Source organism: Diachasma alloeum, unplaced genomic scaffold (genome assembly GCF_001412515.2).
Source record: "Diachasma alloeum isolate Michigan unplaced genomic scaffold, Dall2.0 Dall_scaffold_00661, whole genome shotgun sequence".
In the NCBI taxonomy this organism is placed as follows: Eukaryota; Metazoa; Arthropoda; class Insecta; order Hymenoptera; family Braconidae; genus Diachasma; species Diachasma alloeum.
In genome coordinates, this window is record NW_021680793.1 from 250,700 (window position 1) to 268,012 (window position 17,313).

Consider the following 17,313-nt stretch of genomic DNA (forward strand, 5'->3'; position numbering starts at 1 on the left):
AGCTCATTAGTTCAAATGACTGTGTGATTTTTTTCCGATTTTTAGCAACATTTCTAGTGCTTCCGCAAACGATTTGAAAATATACAAAAATATCTGACCCACTGGCAGTTCGTCATTATGGACGTTAGTGAAAAGTCAAATGATTTTATGGCGATCCCTTGTCAGGTAGCAAGAGTGTCGACCCAGTGTGATGTACAAGTGGGCATGTTCTAGGAAATATCTAAAGGTCCTGCCATTATGCTCACTAGTCACAAAATCGTCAATGTTAAGTAAACAACTGAAAACTTTTTTCTTTTACTTTATGTATTTTGAAACGATAATTTCAGATATCTTGATTTCCTTAACTTCGGCTGATCTAAACAGAATTCATCAATAATGTTCTGTAATTACCGCATTGAATAACGTCATATTTATTCATATAAAAAAAAAGTTGGGACGGGAGATATCCTCTCATCTATGTTGAAGAAAATAATTTAGACATTATTCTTTCAATTTTCTTCCCTTATCAATTGAAATGACTTTCTAGACTACTGAAATGATTAAATCATTAACAAATTTTTCTTGCATGCTCTGTCTCGATTAAAGTCAAATTTCAATATAGTGAGAATTAGGCACTGTTCTTTTCCAAGAATCTATAAAGATAGTGCTACAACAATTCAATAGATAATATTTCGATGACATCGGATTGCAGCATCACAATCCGAATGAAATTAATATTTCAATATTCTTAAAAATTTAAATTAGTAACAGATAATTCCGATAATACGATTTGTGAGGCTCTTTTGTGCCTTCAGGGACCTTCTAAGAATGTAAAAATTCTGGGATTTTACGAGGAGTCATTCAGTTTGACGGTCAGGGGCGAGTATTGAGCAAATTTCATAATTTCTCCATTAATTTATGATTGGACAAGCCGAAAATTTTGGGGGTGGAGTTTTTGCCCACTTAATATTCCTTTTACTGGAATACCTATGAATTTTGGGTCTCTCCTCAATCCCTCCTGAACACAGAAAGTCATTTGACGATGCACTACCAAACCAATCACATCGAAATAATTGCTACGTTGATTTTTTTCTCTTCTGTAAAGATTAACAACAAAAAACGTACGAAAATGCCAGAAACGCGACAAGACATTGACATCACTTTCGTCGGTAGTGCAACACCGGAAATTTGTGGAAACCGTTTGCCTTCCAATAGGCAGGTTTTACAGTGTTTTTTCTATCACACGAGACATGTAACACCGAAGCTTACTGCCCGTGAAGCCGCAAAGTGTATTGTGCGGAAGTGTGCCCTTTTTTGGGAATACGCAGGAATCCCAATCGTGCAAGAGTCCTATGCTATTACGAAAGTGGATAATCTAGTGAATTAGTATAGAAATATTCAAAGGTACAGCGATTGTCGAAAGGAGAAATATTTAGTAGCGCAAGTGAAAGAGATCGAGTTCCAACATATGCTAGACAAATTATTTCATTCAATCAGCGGAGTGCACAAATTAAATTTCGGAACAGTGAAATATTTTTCTATAAGACATACACGGTTTTACAGCGATCATTTTTTGATAATTTTTTTCGGTTCCATTGCTCAGAGCAACGAAGAATTTTCTGCCTACGATTCTCCTGATTAAAATCCTGAGAGAAAAAATAATGCCCCCGATTACCACTTGAGCTTCAAAATTATTTGAGGAGAAATCACTCGCGCTTCGCACTCGGGATTTTTGAACTTGCAAAACATAACACCCTCCTTTATTTGCAAAGAAACTATCGAGAAATATCCAATCGTTCTGAAGCACCCACAGTATTATGAACAATTATTTTTATGAGTTACTCTAGCGATAAGTAATGTATATCACATTTATATTAAATTTGTATGATTTAAAAAAATACAGCGTAATAATACATTTTCTAAACTCTATGAACATTCAAAATAGTTTCAATAAAACAACTCCACTTCTAATTGAGCTATAACAATGAACCGAGTGACGTTGAAATCGTAATGTATTGAGGAATTTAACGATGTTGTTTGTCAAGTTAAATTCCAAAAAAGTTGACAAACTTAATATTGAAAAACGAATAAACCAGTTATTTATTACGGAGAGAAAGAAAAAAATCGACCTGTGCTAGAGAAGGCTGGGCCAGCGGACTAACCTTCTCCATTTCAGTATATGGCCCTCCATAAAAACACCGGACACTCCCAGCACCTGTCGGAGCCTAAAAGTTTAACAATTTTCTTTTGCATTTTTCTCGAATTTGGACCTGTTGAAAATTATCCTTCTTTTGGAGAATGACGATGAGATAGTTAAACTATCACTTGACGGAATTAAAAAAGCACTGGATCGATTTCGGAGGGCTCTGGAAGCCCCCAAAAATGTCCATTTTCAGCAAAAATGATCCACTTTTATTCGTTAACAAATGGAATGGAAATTGCGAAAGAGCATTATTCATATTATTTGATTATTTGTCAATAGTTTCCCACCAAGTATTCAAGAAAATATGAAAAGTTTACTCATATAATCACGATTCGAAACTTAATTGACTTTTTCACGTGTATAACGTCATAACAAATTCCAAATCGTTGCGGAAGCTCAATATATGGTTCTAAAAATCGGAAAAAAAATCACACAGTCATTTGAACTAATGAGCTTTCGTTTCCGTAAACTTGCAAATTGAAATTCGAAAAAAATGTTTTCTGGGCCTGCCTAATACACATACTGTTGAAACATCGCATGTTCGGGCACTTCACATAATATTTAGTTACCCTAACCCAGAAATTTCGACATTCGAATTTGAACGATTACAATGAATGTTGTTGATAACGAAGAATGAGCTGATACATAGAAACCATACTATCAACAACCTCTTCGAAATCAAGTGAGGCGGGCATGCGTAGGCTGAGATGCGCACGAACATATCGTCTCTGAAGCGCGTTCCCCAAACCGAATGGTAAACAAAACTTACTGGAACCTCATAGTTCAGTCAGTGAGGCGACAACCGCGTTGAAGGAATCTCGGGTTATTCTTTCATTGTCGCAGTCATAAAAAATTCCATCTCCACCCGCCCTATTCTAAAATTGAATGAATTGAACAAAACCCTTGCATTATCAAGTAATAATTCAAAAAATTGTGAAATCATGTGTTTTGTGATTGCTGTTTCTGTATGTTCTGACTTAGGTCTTAACAGTTGAAAATAGTGAAAAGTGTAGAATAAAATTAAAAAATTAATTTTTGTTACGCTTTGAAATTTTTATCACAATATCTACGTGCTTGTACACAATAAAACAAAAGAATGAACAGTGGACGTGACTTAAATCAACAAGTGCCCTAGTGAGCATTCGATCAACAATTTATCATTATTGCCCAATTTCCCGAATGGTTCGAGTAAAAGTTGTTTTTCGGAAGTTGACACATGAATGGTATTAGAGATTTATCTTAGACTTTTTGAATATTTTCTGTCAACGGAATAGTGAGATATACCGAAGTAGGAAATCACACTTTCTGCAAGCCATACATTACAATCTGTGGATGCACGCAGAGGCAGGTTCTGGGCCTTGAGGATTGGATTAATTGATTACCTATGAAGTTTGAGAATTGTAAGGACTGTATGGAGAGTCATCGGTGAATGATCAGAGCACCATTCAGGCTTTCCAAGTTCACCGAGACTGCATTTATCTGATATTCATCATAACATTGACAGAATGGAGTTGAATGAGACAACTGTACTTGACATGGTGACAACAACAATGATGAGCCCAATTCCCCCGAGGAGACATGTCACTCTTATCTCTCAAGTTGTTCTCACGCTCGTTTATATGTGTGGAGTCATTGGAAATATTTCTGCGTTGGTGATTCTATTCCATAAAGACAAGGTTGGTCTTTTTGACAGATTCTACTCTATTCCATTCTGACTTTCAAGTCATCCCATGTGGGGTTTGCCGATATATGCAACACAGCCAAACATCGGCCTAATATACGGTTGCCAAGCATCGAGGCTCCGATTAAAGGCCAAATATCGGTCCAATACTTCTAGGCCATTTTTAAAAATAAATGGCAAGTTATCATAGTTTTTTTTGCGAATTTGACAAATTCAGAAGCATGTCGAGAGTTTCCCGATAAGTCGCCAAATTATAGTTAGTTACAGTTCGATCACGCACTCATTAATATCCTCACTTATTACGAAAAATCAATCAATTCTGAATCCATGAATTTGTTAGAGTTATTATTCAATTAATTGCTGATAATTATATTGATGGATACCGGGAACACTGTTAAAAAATTTTGTCTGAGTTTTCCGTGGCCAATCCCGGAACTTTTTATCATCTTCAATTTTCACTGAAATTTCAGGCTATCTTGTCATCGAACAATCAAAGATTCCACTGATTTTCTGTTCGAATGATCTGAAAGTCAATAAAATACTTGACTTTTCAGTTCAATTATTCTGCGAAAATTCCTAAAAATCTGGAAAATTCAGGGAAAATTTGAAAATTCATGTCATTTTATTTGTGAATATTTATGTTCCATTGAAAATTCAATCTAGTTGCGAACTTTCCGTCTCACTTCGACTAAAAACTCATGAATTTCGTCGAATTCTACCTAAAACTTGCAATTCCATAACTTTTTTTCCCTAAATCGGATTCAATGTGAGAATTGCTCTCGTGAGAATTACCATCATATTTTCCATGAAATTTCGAAAAATTTCTAACAGTGAAGGTTGGGTAAACACTACGTAGCATTCATATACCCGAAAAAAATCGAGTACTATCTGTCAAGTACTGAGTGTCAGATGGCTTAGTTGACAGCACACGGAGAGAAAAGTCAGAGAATTTTTGTGGGGAAATTCCGGGAAAAATTCTAGTGCTGCACTAGAATTGAGGCGCAATGTGCCAACACATGAAAATTTCCCCTTCGGCACTAGACAATTTGTCGTTTCATCACGAAATCTTCTTTATCGGCAAACGAAAAATTACTCGAGAGACAAAAAAAATTTCCATGGCCACAATTTTTGTTTTTTTTCCCTTAATTATTCATTAATAACATCAACGTTATTTAAATTAATGTACTACAGTATTAACAAAAATGAGCCTTAAGCCAACGAATTATTTATATAGATTTTTTTTATTGCATTTGTTCTACGATTACAGGGAATTAAATTATCTTAAAACATCATCACTGAATAATGTCAGTAATTTTCACGTCGTTGAATGATTTCTTTGTATCAAATCATTCTTCAAATTATTCCGAATCCCTGATCGTCATTATCAAATCTTTTTTCACGAACGATACACGGAGAGAAATTTTCTAGAAAAATTCTAGTACGAGTTCTGGAAAAAATTACAATCCACTGGCTGTGAAAAATTTTAGTGCTCTTAAGGTAAAATTTCTTGGTATTTCTAGTAAAATTTCTGGGGATGTCTGTGAAATTTTCACATAAATACGGGGACAAATTCATGTTTGCCCCAATAAAAGTTTTAGTACCGGCACTGGAATTTTTTCTTGGTCGTCACTTTGCGCCTCTTTTCCCGAGTTAGCACTACAATTTTTCTAAAAAATTTCTCTCCGTGTAGATGCAGATACACCTAGTGATTGAAAGAGTAAGGAACCACAGTAAAAATACATATTACTTTATGCTGATAACAAGAGAATTGAATTCAACTTATTTACTTCTGTTTGAATTGGTTATCTGAAATAAAGCGTATTTTACAGAAAACCTTTTTACAGCCGGAAAAAAATGTAATTTTTGATGATTTATTAATAACTTGTTAATAACGAAAAAATTGGGAGGAATTCAGCTCGGGGACCTCGATATGCGGAGTCAGCGGGCCGAGAAACATAGGATCCATTAAAAAAAAATTGCTTGACCTAAAATGTATGCAAAAACCCTTCCAGCTTACGGACAATCTTTCTTAAGGCCTCGATTCTATATCAATTACTATTGAAGCATATGAGGACAAGGTTTCTCATCACAAAAATGGATGTGTTTTTCAAATTCATTTTGATTCTATAATTCAAGCATTGTAATGGGTCAATTCTATGATTTCTAATTCTGCCTGAATATTATGTAGAATATGATCAAAAGTCCCGGGATAAGAATTTTCAGCCTCTCCGCGACCCGAGTGGAAATTCTGGTCAGGTCTTGATCAAGTTTAGATCAGGTTAGACGTGACCACTGACCAGGTATTGCTCAAGTTGACGGATCCGGTCGTGATCATACATGTTACGCCTCTGACCAATCCGGATTTGATCAGGACGAATGGATCCGAACTTGATCAAGTCAGCTGTATGAAAACCGGATGATCTGTCTGTCAGTATCAATAAAAATTATCAATGATTATTAATCGAAAACAAAAGATAATTCAATTCTTTCACCGTAGGCCGCCTCTCTTAATGAATCTTTACTGTTATTACCTCGGAAAAAGCTTATTATTTTTTTACCGATGCTGGGGATCGAACCGGGGGCCCTATGATTGCTAATCCTATGCCCTAACCATTACGCTATCGCGCTATTACTATTGAGTAAACTGTACATTGCCTATATGATTTGTATCGGGGTATTCGTTGAATTTACGATTGATCCTGATCTCGCGGATGTGCGTGTGTATTCACAGAGATAAAATATGCTCAATTAAATTTTTATTTATTACATTAATGAATAATGATAATGATAATAACAATAACACTAATAAATAAATAGACATTTAGTGATTTTTTTTCTCAAGATCATTTACGTGTAAGTTTGATACTCCTCTAATACGTATTTACGGCATCATCATCCCTCCCTTCTGTACATTTGAGAAGGACTGGCTGTTAATTAAACTGATTAATTAAATTAAATTCATTAAATTAAATTAATTTAATTTAATTTATTTTAATTATAATCTAATGATTCTTTTTAAAGATTGAAAATAATTATTGATAATGGGTGATAAAACTTAATTTGAATAGTATAATAATAGTTGATTAAATTATCCGAAAAATTTATTAAAATTAATGTCAGGTGGACCGGATCTGAATCTGATCATTTTCTCTTCAATTGACCCCGTTCAAATGCCGGTTAAAGACATCAAATCCGGATTGGATAAAATTGGGCTCAGGCGGCCGACCTCAGGGTGAGATCGTGCTTACCTGATCAGAACTTGATCTGAATCATCCTGGAGGTTTTCAGATCCGATCTCCTGGATCAGAACTTGGTCAGGTTCTCATCAGGCATCACCGGATCTGTCGAACCTTACAAAACCTGATCAAGTTCTGATCGTGCTTCAGGTGGGCCTGAAGCAATTTCCACTCGGGGATCTCTCCAAGACTTTGTGAGACTGTTTCGGGTCTGTCTGGACCTTCTACGATCGTCCCGGCATCTCAGCGAGTCTTTCACTAGAGACAAGAGTCTCGTTGGGGCTTTGCCTCCGCGTGAGAGACTGGAGTCTCCCATCGAGAGATCGGGCTTTAGAATTTTTTTCGTGTAGTAGTTTTAGTCTCCCTCAATCAAAACCGATTGATTAAGATTATCTTTCAATAATCAAACCGCACAATGGGGTCGTAAAGGACAGTTGCGCCTCTTATTACCCCATTGTTGCAAGGGTTGCAAGATTATCGTCTCACAAGGATCATACCTCGCAAGGGTCTTCTTTGTCTCACTGTTTCCTCCGGTATCACATACTAACCCACTATCACAGTCACTGCACCAGATTATTTCATATAAATCCATAGAGTCTGATCTACTCATTGCTTAATTTCCGCCCCCTCTCCTGCGCGTCCATTCCACCACCCGTCCGAATTTATTGACTTTTCAATTTCCATTGTCTCCAATTCTCACTGTCTAACTTACACTGTAAGAACAAAAATAACAAAAATTACACTGTTAGAAATAAAATAAAATTTGATGGACAGTTGACTACCAATTTTCAGGACAGTGACACTGAATGCGATTTAGGAGAAAAAAAATCATGAAATTTCAGGTTTTACTGAAAATTCAGTAAAATTCCAGACTTTTAAGGGGCATAAAAACGAGAATTCCTTAATTTATTTGAATTTCCAATTCTAATATGAATATTCAGTGTCAAATTGCATTGAATTTTCAGTGAAATCTGAAATTTCATGATTTTTCCCCCGAAATCGCATTCAGTGTCACTGTCCTGAAAATTCATGAATATATTTACCAAAATTTTCTGGTTTTCTATTCATTTTCAGGAAAAAATGGAATAGAAATTTACAGTTCCGTTTGATTTTTCCACGACATTCTGAATTTTCAATGACAAGATTTCCTGAAATTTCAGTGGAATTGGAACACGTTAAAAATTTCCGGAATTTGGCACGGAAAATTCTGACAACAATTTTCAACAGTGTACATCGTTTTCCCTACTGCCGAATTTATCTTGATATACCGTTTTCTTCCATTGCCCAATTTACTGCGATATACCGGTTTACCCCATTGCCCAACTTTCTCCGAGATTCCATTTTACCCTTGTGCCCAATTAGTTTCATGCTCTTCGAGTTCTGTTCATTGGGATCCAATGTGATCTATTTTTCGTTTTTTGTTCTTTTTCCACAAAGCAGGAAGTATTTTCATGAAGCGCTTTTCCGCATTTACTCGCTTTCACGCATGAAGTTGGATAGCACTGCTGCCAACTTGGCAACTTGATTTTCCCCATAAATTTAATGTGAAATGCATGTATGAGGATAGAAACCTGTTGCTATGCGCGTAAATTTGTTAATATTAAACTTGAACGAAACAATAGTTACACTGAGAGAAATTCCTATGGTATTGATAACTATTTTAAAAGTGTGAAGGTGTCCTTGTATTGTGCACATAACCATTTGCAGCGTTTACAATTTTCTACTACAAATTTAAGAAGTGGGATTCTCAAGATCGAAACGTACTGAATATTTATTGTTATCACAACAAAAGATATATTGTAACATATATTTTGAGAAGTGACTTAACTCACAATGCGACCATGACATAACAGTCCATAGTAATTTTATGGATTAAGGTGAATTTTGGTAAAATATCAATCATCGCCGTCCCACGTAAGAAATGCCAGTGTTGGAGAAACGGGCCAAGCCTGGCACAAGCCTACATTTTCGGAGTAGATCTGTCTATTTACGGCAACTTTTGTGACTATTTGTGAAGGCGTAACTAAACGCAAAGCGTAATTTGCGGTCAATTACTCATTATTTGCATTTAGGTTTTTCTGTGTGTACAATTTCAAGAACATACTGGTCATGTAATTTTTATTTTTACAGAGGCGGAATCGAAAACACCTGTTCATGCTTCGATGTTTGGCTACCAACGATTTGGTTGCTCTATTGGGTATGCTTGTACAGATGTATGTTACCATTTATACTCTGGATACAGTGACGTCCTCGAGATCTTTTTGTTCATTACGGATAGCATGGAGACTGTTTGGTCTATTCAGTGGATGCGTGGCAATCGTCATGGCGGTTGAGAGATGGCTAGCTTTGACAAGGCCCTTCATATATCAAAAGGTAAGATCAAATTTTACATCTAGCCGCTTCCAATTCACGTGAAAAACGTGTCTCACTTGAAAATGGAACCACCAAACTGATTTTCCTCTTAGCCAACACAATAGAGGCATTTTTTATCTTTTTTTGAGTTTGTGATGATTCCACCATGCCTTCCTTTTTTTTATATTTTCAGTGGCCATATAGGTTGCGCGAAGGGGAGTGATCGTTAGCAACGTCATTTACGTATACAATAAGTGAAGCAATCGTTCAACCGTTCTTCGATTAGTTTTGACAATTGCAGGCGTTGCGTGTCTTGCATTGCATTAATGGTAGCAGGTCTTATGCAAGTAAGCTCATCGTAGGGTGTGTGCAGTTACCCGATTAATTACCTCGTATAGGCCATCTTCAGAAAGACTACTAGTAGGATATTCTTTGAGTACGGGTAAGATGCATATCGAAGAATTTTATTTATGCTGCTAATCTAACTTCGCGAAGTGGAAGGGAAATGTGCACTTTGCGCCCGCCGTGGCGGAAAGTACTATTAGCAGCTTAAGACTGGGGTTTTCATTGCACCAAAAGAGCTATGGAAGGATATTGAGGTGCTTTAGACTAGATTTTGAATGTATCATTCTCAAGTAGACTTGAAACTAAATTTCACTGAGAAGGGTAGTAGTGATATACCAATGATCTTATGCTTTATTTTTTCATAGAGTAGTAATATTCGTGCCATTCTTGGAATGCTATCGTGTAAATTTATTTATTCTCGTTATTGTTGCAATAAGTGAATAATAGGTAAACATATGAATGAACATTTTTCTTGTTTTATCTAGTCGGCCATTGTAAAAACATGTAGACGATGTTTACTCTGGCAAGGTGGCATATCTCGTTATAATTCCTACAATTCCGTTCTTATCCACATTCAGTTGATGATATTGGCTTGCTCTATTTCTTCATGTTGCTATATGTCTAATTCATCATCATCTTGAACAAAATTTTCATAAACTTTATTAGAGATATCGATAGAAATTAACTTAGATTTATTCCTTCATCAAAGAGGAGATTATTTATTCGCATAAATACAATTTTGTCAATTTCATCTAGAATGAAAATGCTTTGAAAATCCGGCGATAATGTATTTTATTCATTTTTGGCATTCTTTATTCTCTTTTACGTGCTGTTTAACGAGGATTCCGTTAGGTGGCGCTCTACGAAGTCGCGCGCTCGGACATTCAAAAATTAGTGTGCCATTCGCTAAAATTTGCACTCGATGCGATACTCCACGTGCATTGCGAGGCCAATTTATGTTTCAAATCACAGAGGTCACCACTTAGTAAAAGAGAGCAGACGAAAATTCAGTGAGTGGCCCACTAAAATTTGAAAATGATGCCAGTCCCGCCAGTTTTTCGTCTCTGGTTCCATAAAAATACGATTCCTCAAACTAGTTTCTAATGAGCGGAGAAAAGTCGGGTGCAGCACACGAAAGTTTGGAGACAGGTAGTCTAAATTATGGTTGTCAGAATCCAGTTTATATAGAGTATTCTGCATTTCTTGTGCCCCCTTCAGCGTGTCCCATGCGTTGGTGAGAAGGTACACTAATTTTCGACAGATTTTTCTCACCGTGTGATGCCATCTCCTTTTCTTCGCTGAACTCTTCAGTTCCAGGTCTCTCTCCTTTTCCTCGAGGCACTGGGCTTCCCCCTCGCCGTAGAGGGGTACTCTGCCCACCCTACCACTGTGAGCGGTTTCCCAGCTGCCTTGACACTGCTTCTTCTCACCACTCTATATCTCTTGCGGATTTCTTGCGATGCATTAAATTGGTCTCATCGCCAACACCCTTGTTCTCATCATTTTTCTCCTTCTCTCTTTTCTTAGTTCTCCGTCTCACTCATCCGTTATCTTCAAATTTCGATACTAAGTCTGTCTCTCTCCTCGACCACACATTTATCCAATGTCTTTGTCTCTATCGCTCTTCCCTTGATTTTCCATCTCGTCCTTTTTTCCTCGTACGACAAGTCCTCCTCGATGCACGCACCAACAATTTCCTCAATTTCTTCTCTTCCCTTCGTCTCGAGCAACTGCGTTACCATCATCCTTTCTCCTCGCGACGGCTTCTTCTCCTATATCCTCACAACTTCTACGTCCTTCTTGAGAAAATTTTCAAAAATTTTCCTGACCTTTCTCGCGTTCCAATCTTCCTCTTTTATTCCTTTCATTACTATTCTCTTATGCTTCAGTTCTTGAATGTGCTTCTTATACTTGTCCTTCTCGTTCTTCATTATTGCTGACGCTCTGCCTCTCACTCTCTCTCTCTTTCTGTCTTTTTCTCACTAATATATAATGTAAAACGCTCTCTTCCCCGCACTGATCTGTAGATAACTGGATAACCTATTCCCTAAAGCGCTCCATGGAAAAAAAAATATCCTCGGATGTGGTATATAATACTCTAGAATCAGGAATATGGGTATTCTTGAATCCAGTATATCATATTCTGGATTCTAGAATAATATTTATTCCAGAATAATATTCCGGAATCCGGAATATGCTATCCTCAACTCCCTCACATTGAAATATTGTATGTTGTGTCAATAAGAGATGGCATGTATTGACGACGAAGACCACTTAGGGAAGTATTTTCATACATTCTTTCTCCGCCGATTCGCCCTTTCGGCTAGTAATTGTGAGTTTCAAGGAAAAATTAATCATATTTTGGGACATTCTTTCGAGATTTTGGAATTATTATTGCCACTAGCAACCTCCTGAGTAGCTTGAAGTTACTGGAAGGCCATTGAGCTCCTCGCTCTGAGAACTGCTCCGAGTCACTACACAAGATGGAGGTTTGGGATGCCCCAAACTTGCACTTCGTCACAGTATGATTGTGTCACTTTTTTTTTCTTTCCTGTTTTCTCTTCCTTCGAGTCACCATTTTGACGTACACTATTATCCATCAGGGAATAAATTTATCCCAATATCGACTGAAAATCCATTTGAAAATGATATATACCGGATTCCTTATTCCGGAATATTATATACCCGATTCGCGATCGCCACGTAGATGTGGGAACCATTAAGTTGTTTCTAATGTAACTACTCTTGGGAGCCAACCAATGGAAGCACAGAGAGCGAACCAATGATAGGGGTCAATCCATGTGATCACTGGGTTCTCCTTGATTTCATTGGTTGGTCCCCAAGAATAGTTAGTTTTGAGCCCACTTGGTGGCTCTCACATGTATGCTGCGATCGCGAATTCGAGGATATTTTTTTCCGTGACGTAAAGCAAATGGAAGTTTCACCCATCGCCCCTATTACCGACGATGGTACTAAGTTAGACAAAAGTGCGCTTACGTGGGCGAAAATGCTTTTTCAAAATCAACTAAATTTATTTCACTTCAAAACCATTTAATTCAAATATACAATTTTTAGATATGTGCAATTAAGTCAATGGCCGTTTACAAATTACATGGATTTTCCTCGCAAGATTCTTCTTCATGAGGTTCCAACTAAGGATGTCTTACCTGGAAGTGATTTTCAAATATAATGAAGCACAGAATTAATTCGATTCTTACTGTTTTTTTGATAATTTCAATTGAGTTCCGAATGTCAATAAGCATTGGCATTGTAACAAATATATTCACATGAGATATGATGTTTCATCAACTCAAGGTCAGATTATTTTTCTTGGCAAGTAAATGAGCAACAGAAATAAAAACACGTCACTCATCGCCCACAGTGAATTTTTGGTTATGAATGCACGGTAAAATTACCATCCCATAGTAACGTTTTCGATGGCGCTTATTATACGCACTGGTATTGGATTTAGTACAATTGCCGGTAATATACGGCGTTAGGTGAGCCTTCAAATCGACTCCCTTTTGATTTCTTTTCCTCGAAACTAAGTTTTCGCTACTTCTACCTTTGAAGCTCTGCAACTCCGCAGGTTTTCCATCTACAGGGACGGTTGGCTGCTCGAAATGTTCCACATTCAATCTAGAATACGCTCATGTGCATAAAGTCCAATACTGCCAAAGAGGTTCCTTTTTATGCGGACGGCCACATATATTTTTTTGGCTGAAGTAATTTTCTTATCGGTGTAGGGAGAAATATTTATAAACATATTTATTGTTGTCATATTTCGAATGCTGCGCGACTGAATGGAAATAATCAAAAAAGCATCAAAATCATTCTGTCCTTACTTTCATAGCTTGAAATTGTGATGAAAAAAATAACCAAAGTTATACATGTTTGTGTCACATCAGCTATACCTAGTATAGTTGACTTTGGCTCGTTCCTCCCTTTTATATGTCAACACATATTTTCAGATGTTGCCCACCTTGATATTATTCTATCCTTCAGAGTTGGAATATTCCCTCCCTCCATGGCAGGAAATTCATTACATCTGTATACACGGGTGATTGCAAAAAGCGCCTTGGTCTTTTGATGGGAACTATCCTCAAATTAATGATTGATATTTGCAATGAATTGGACCATATAATTGGAAAGTAAAACAGATGGAAAGGGCTCTTTAATCAAGATTCATCTTAACGGATCCTTTTTTTTGAAGAAGTTTACATTGAAATTGTTACTGATAAACATTGAGAATAAGATTACGAATGCCGAAGAATTCGTCCCTCCTTCATAACATATGTATATAGATGTATGACTGTATTATGACCACATAGTTGGGTAAGAAATGAAACGATTGAATAGAAATTTGGCTATTTAGAAATTGTTTATTGTTAGCAATAATGGAAAAATAATATTTGAAGATGACACATGCAAACGAATATCATATTGACAATACGAGATTCACAATGCAAGATTCGCGTGGTAGTCTAGTGGTTAGGGCGTAGGTGTAGTAATCATAGGATCTCGGGTTCGAAACCAGTCGCAGGCGGGATTTGTGATGATAAAATTTGCTTTTCCTGCGACAAATGCAAGGTCACAAATGATCGTAAAAATGATTTTTGACAATTTAATTATTATTTTTGTTAATGATTATTAGTAATAAAACTGGACGTGTTCCTCCGGTCCGGTTCCTTGATCAGGTTCGGGTCAGCCAGGTCTCATCAAATTTGGATCTTAAATGGAGTTACACCTTTGATCAGGACCTGATCGATTCACAACATCATAACCTGATCCGATATTAGGACTGTACGGAGCAAATCCTCATTTGGACCTGATCGAAATTCCGGTCAGCTCTTGATCAAATTCGGATCAGGTTAGACCGGATCACTGATCAGGTATTGATCAAGTTGACGGATCCGGTCTTGATCAGACATGTTAAAACCGGATGACCTGTCTGTCAGTATCAATAAAAATTATCAATGATAATTAATCCAAAACAAAAGATAATTCAATTCTTTCACCATATGCCGCCTCTCTTAATGAATCTCTACTGTTATTACCTCTGAAAAAGCTTATTTTTTTACCGATGCTGGGGATCGAACCGGGGACCCTATGATTGCGAATCCTATATCCTAACCACTACGCTATCGCGCTATTACTATTGAGTAAACTGTACATTGCCTATATGATTTTTATCGGGGTATTCGTTGAATTTACGATTATTCCTGATCTCGCGGATGTGCGTGTATATTCTCAGAGATAAAATGTGTTCAATTAAATTTTTATTTATTTCATTAATGAATAATAATATAGATAATAACAATAACACTAATAAATAAATAGACGTTTGTTGATTTTTTTTTTCAAGATCATTTGCGTGTGAGTTTGATACTCCTCTAATAAGTATTTACGGCATCATCATCCCTCCCTTCTGTAAATTTGAGGAGGGCTGGCTGTTAATTAAATTTATTAATTAAATTAAATTCATTAAATTAAATTAATTTAATTTAATTTATTTTAATTATAGTATAATGATCCTTTTTAAAGATTGAAAATAATTATTGATAATGGTTGATAAAACTTAATTTGAATAGTATAATAATAGTTAATTAAATTATCCGAAAAATTTATTAAAATTAATGTCAGGTGGACCGGATCTGAATCTGATCATTTTCTCTCCAATTGACCTCGTTCAAATGCCGATCAAAGACATCAAATCCGAATTTGATCAAATTAAGGTCAGGCAGCCGAGCTCAGGGTGAGATCACGCCTACCTGATCAGAACTTGATCTGAATCATCCTGCAGTTTTTCGGATCCGATCTACTGGATCAAAATTTGATCAGGTTCTCGTCAGGCAGCATCTGATCATGTCTACCTGATCAGAACTTGATTTGAACCCGCCTGTAGGTTTTCGGATCCAATCTGGTGGATCAGAACTTGGTCAGGTTCTCATCAGGCATCATCTGATCATGTCTACCTGATCAGAACTTGATCTGAACCCACCTCTGGTTTTTCGGATCCGATCTGCTGAATCAGAACTTGGTCAGGTTCTCATCAGGCATCATCTGATCATGTCTACCTGATCAGAACTTGATCTGAACCCACCTCTGGTTTTTCGGATCCGATCTGCTGAATCAGAACTTGGTCAGGTTCTCATCAGGCATCATCTGATCATGTCTACCTGATCAGAACTTGATCTGAACCCACCTCTGGTTTTTCGGATCCGATCTGCTGAATCAGAACTTGGTCAGGTTCTCATCAGGCATCATCTGATCATGTCTACCTGATCAGAACTTGATCTGAACCCACCTCTGGTTTTTCGGATCCGATCTGCTGAATCAGAACTTGGTCAGGTTCTCATCAGGAATCACCGGATCAGTCGAACCTTACAAAAACCTGATCAAGTGCTGATCGTGATTCAGGTGGGCCTGAAGCAATTTCCACTCGGGTCTGCATGAAAAAATGCTTGTACCGACTCTTTCACATAGTAATTGGTCTCACTTATTCCTCACTTACTATTGAGAGCGTGCTAAGCAGTGTAGCCGCATCGTATCTTTTCCTCGTAGTTGAAATTTTTGGAAATAATTTTCGACTAAACTAGCGTCACGACATAGTACGTTATTGTCAGAATTATTCCAGTCAAATGCATTTTTTGTCATTGAGATTTAATCACATTTGTGTGTGAATTGGATTTCTAGTGGACTAAGTTAAAAAGAAGTAACGAGAGACATTTGACCTGGGTGAAATGACACGGGCACATCATTGAGGATATTCAACTTCTGCCCCAGTTTCATGATCTCTATTGCCAGTAGATCAGATATTTTAGTCAAACTTTAAATGCTCGGGGCAATAATCAAAATGCATTTTAGAAATATGAAAAAATTCACAGGGGTACTTTTTCAAATGAAGAATCTTTTTTTTGGGGCGAAATCTAAAATACTTAGGAACACCCATAAAATGGGCCACCCGATTGGACATAATTCATCCTGAAGATAAATTTTATTGTAGGGTTTATTCTCACAACAGGGCTTGGCGAAAACGAGTCTAGAATATATGTATGGGAACAGAATAATCAGAAGTATCAAACGTTCAGGAACATTTTTTCCATGGATTGTAACGTAAATTTTCACTAAAAATGCACTATAAATATTTTTTGGACTCTCAATAATCATTGGATCATCTGGATACTCCCATCAAATGTATTATAAGTTTCGTATTTATCAATACGCAGAGATTTGTAGCTATCAGTTGTATTTTAGAGGACAAGAGAAATGTGTCAATAACTTCTTATTTTAGATGAACTTATTTTCAACGAATGCGTGACGAGATAAGGCACTTCAGTATTTTTTGGGGCGTTTGAGTCATAATCTCCACTGTATAATGATAATGACCTCCTAATATGATTATTCTCACACCATGAATGTGAAGAGTCGGTTCAGAATACATTTTTCCTTATGAGCTTCTACAGATATGACCTTCCATTTCTTCGGCGGGGAGAAATTAATGAATTTCATCAGTT

The 17,313-nt window shown here is 36.8% G+C and overlaps 1 protein-coding gene across 1 annotated transcript in view; it reads left to right on the forward strand.

The window, feature by feature from the left end:
- Nucleotides 1-3,615: 3,615 nt before the first annotated feature.
- LOC107044016 (prostaglandin E2 receptor EP2 subtype) overlaps nt 3,616-17,313 on the forward strand; it is a 77,430-nt gene continuing 63,732 nt past the window's right edge. The window contains exons 1-2 of the mRNA XM_029126532.1: nt 3,616-3,858; nt 9,230-9,472. Of these exons, the coding sequence (XP_028982365.1) occupies nt 3,688-3,858; nt 9,230-9,472 (414 nt within the window). The 5' untranslated portion in view covers nt 3,616-3,687. The remainder of the gene's footprint in view (nt 3,859-9,229; nt 9,473-17,313) is intronic.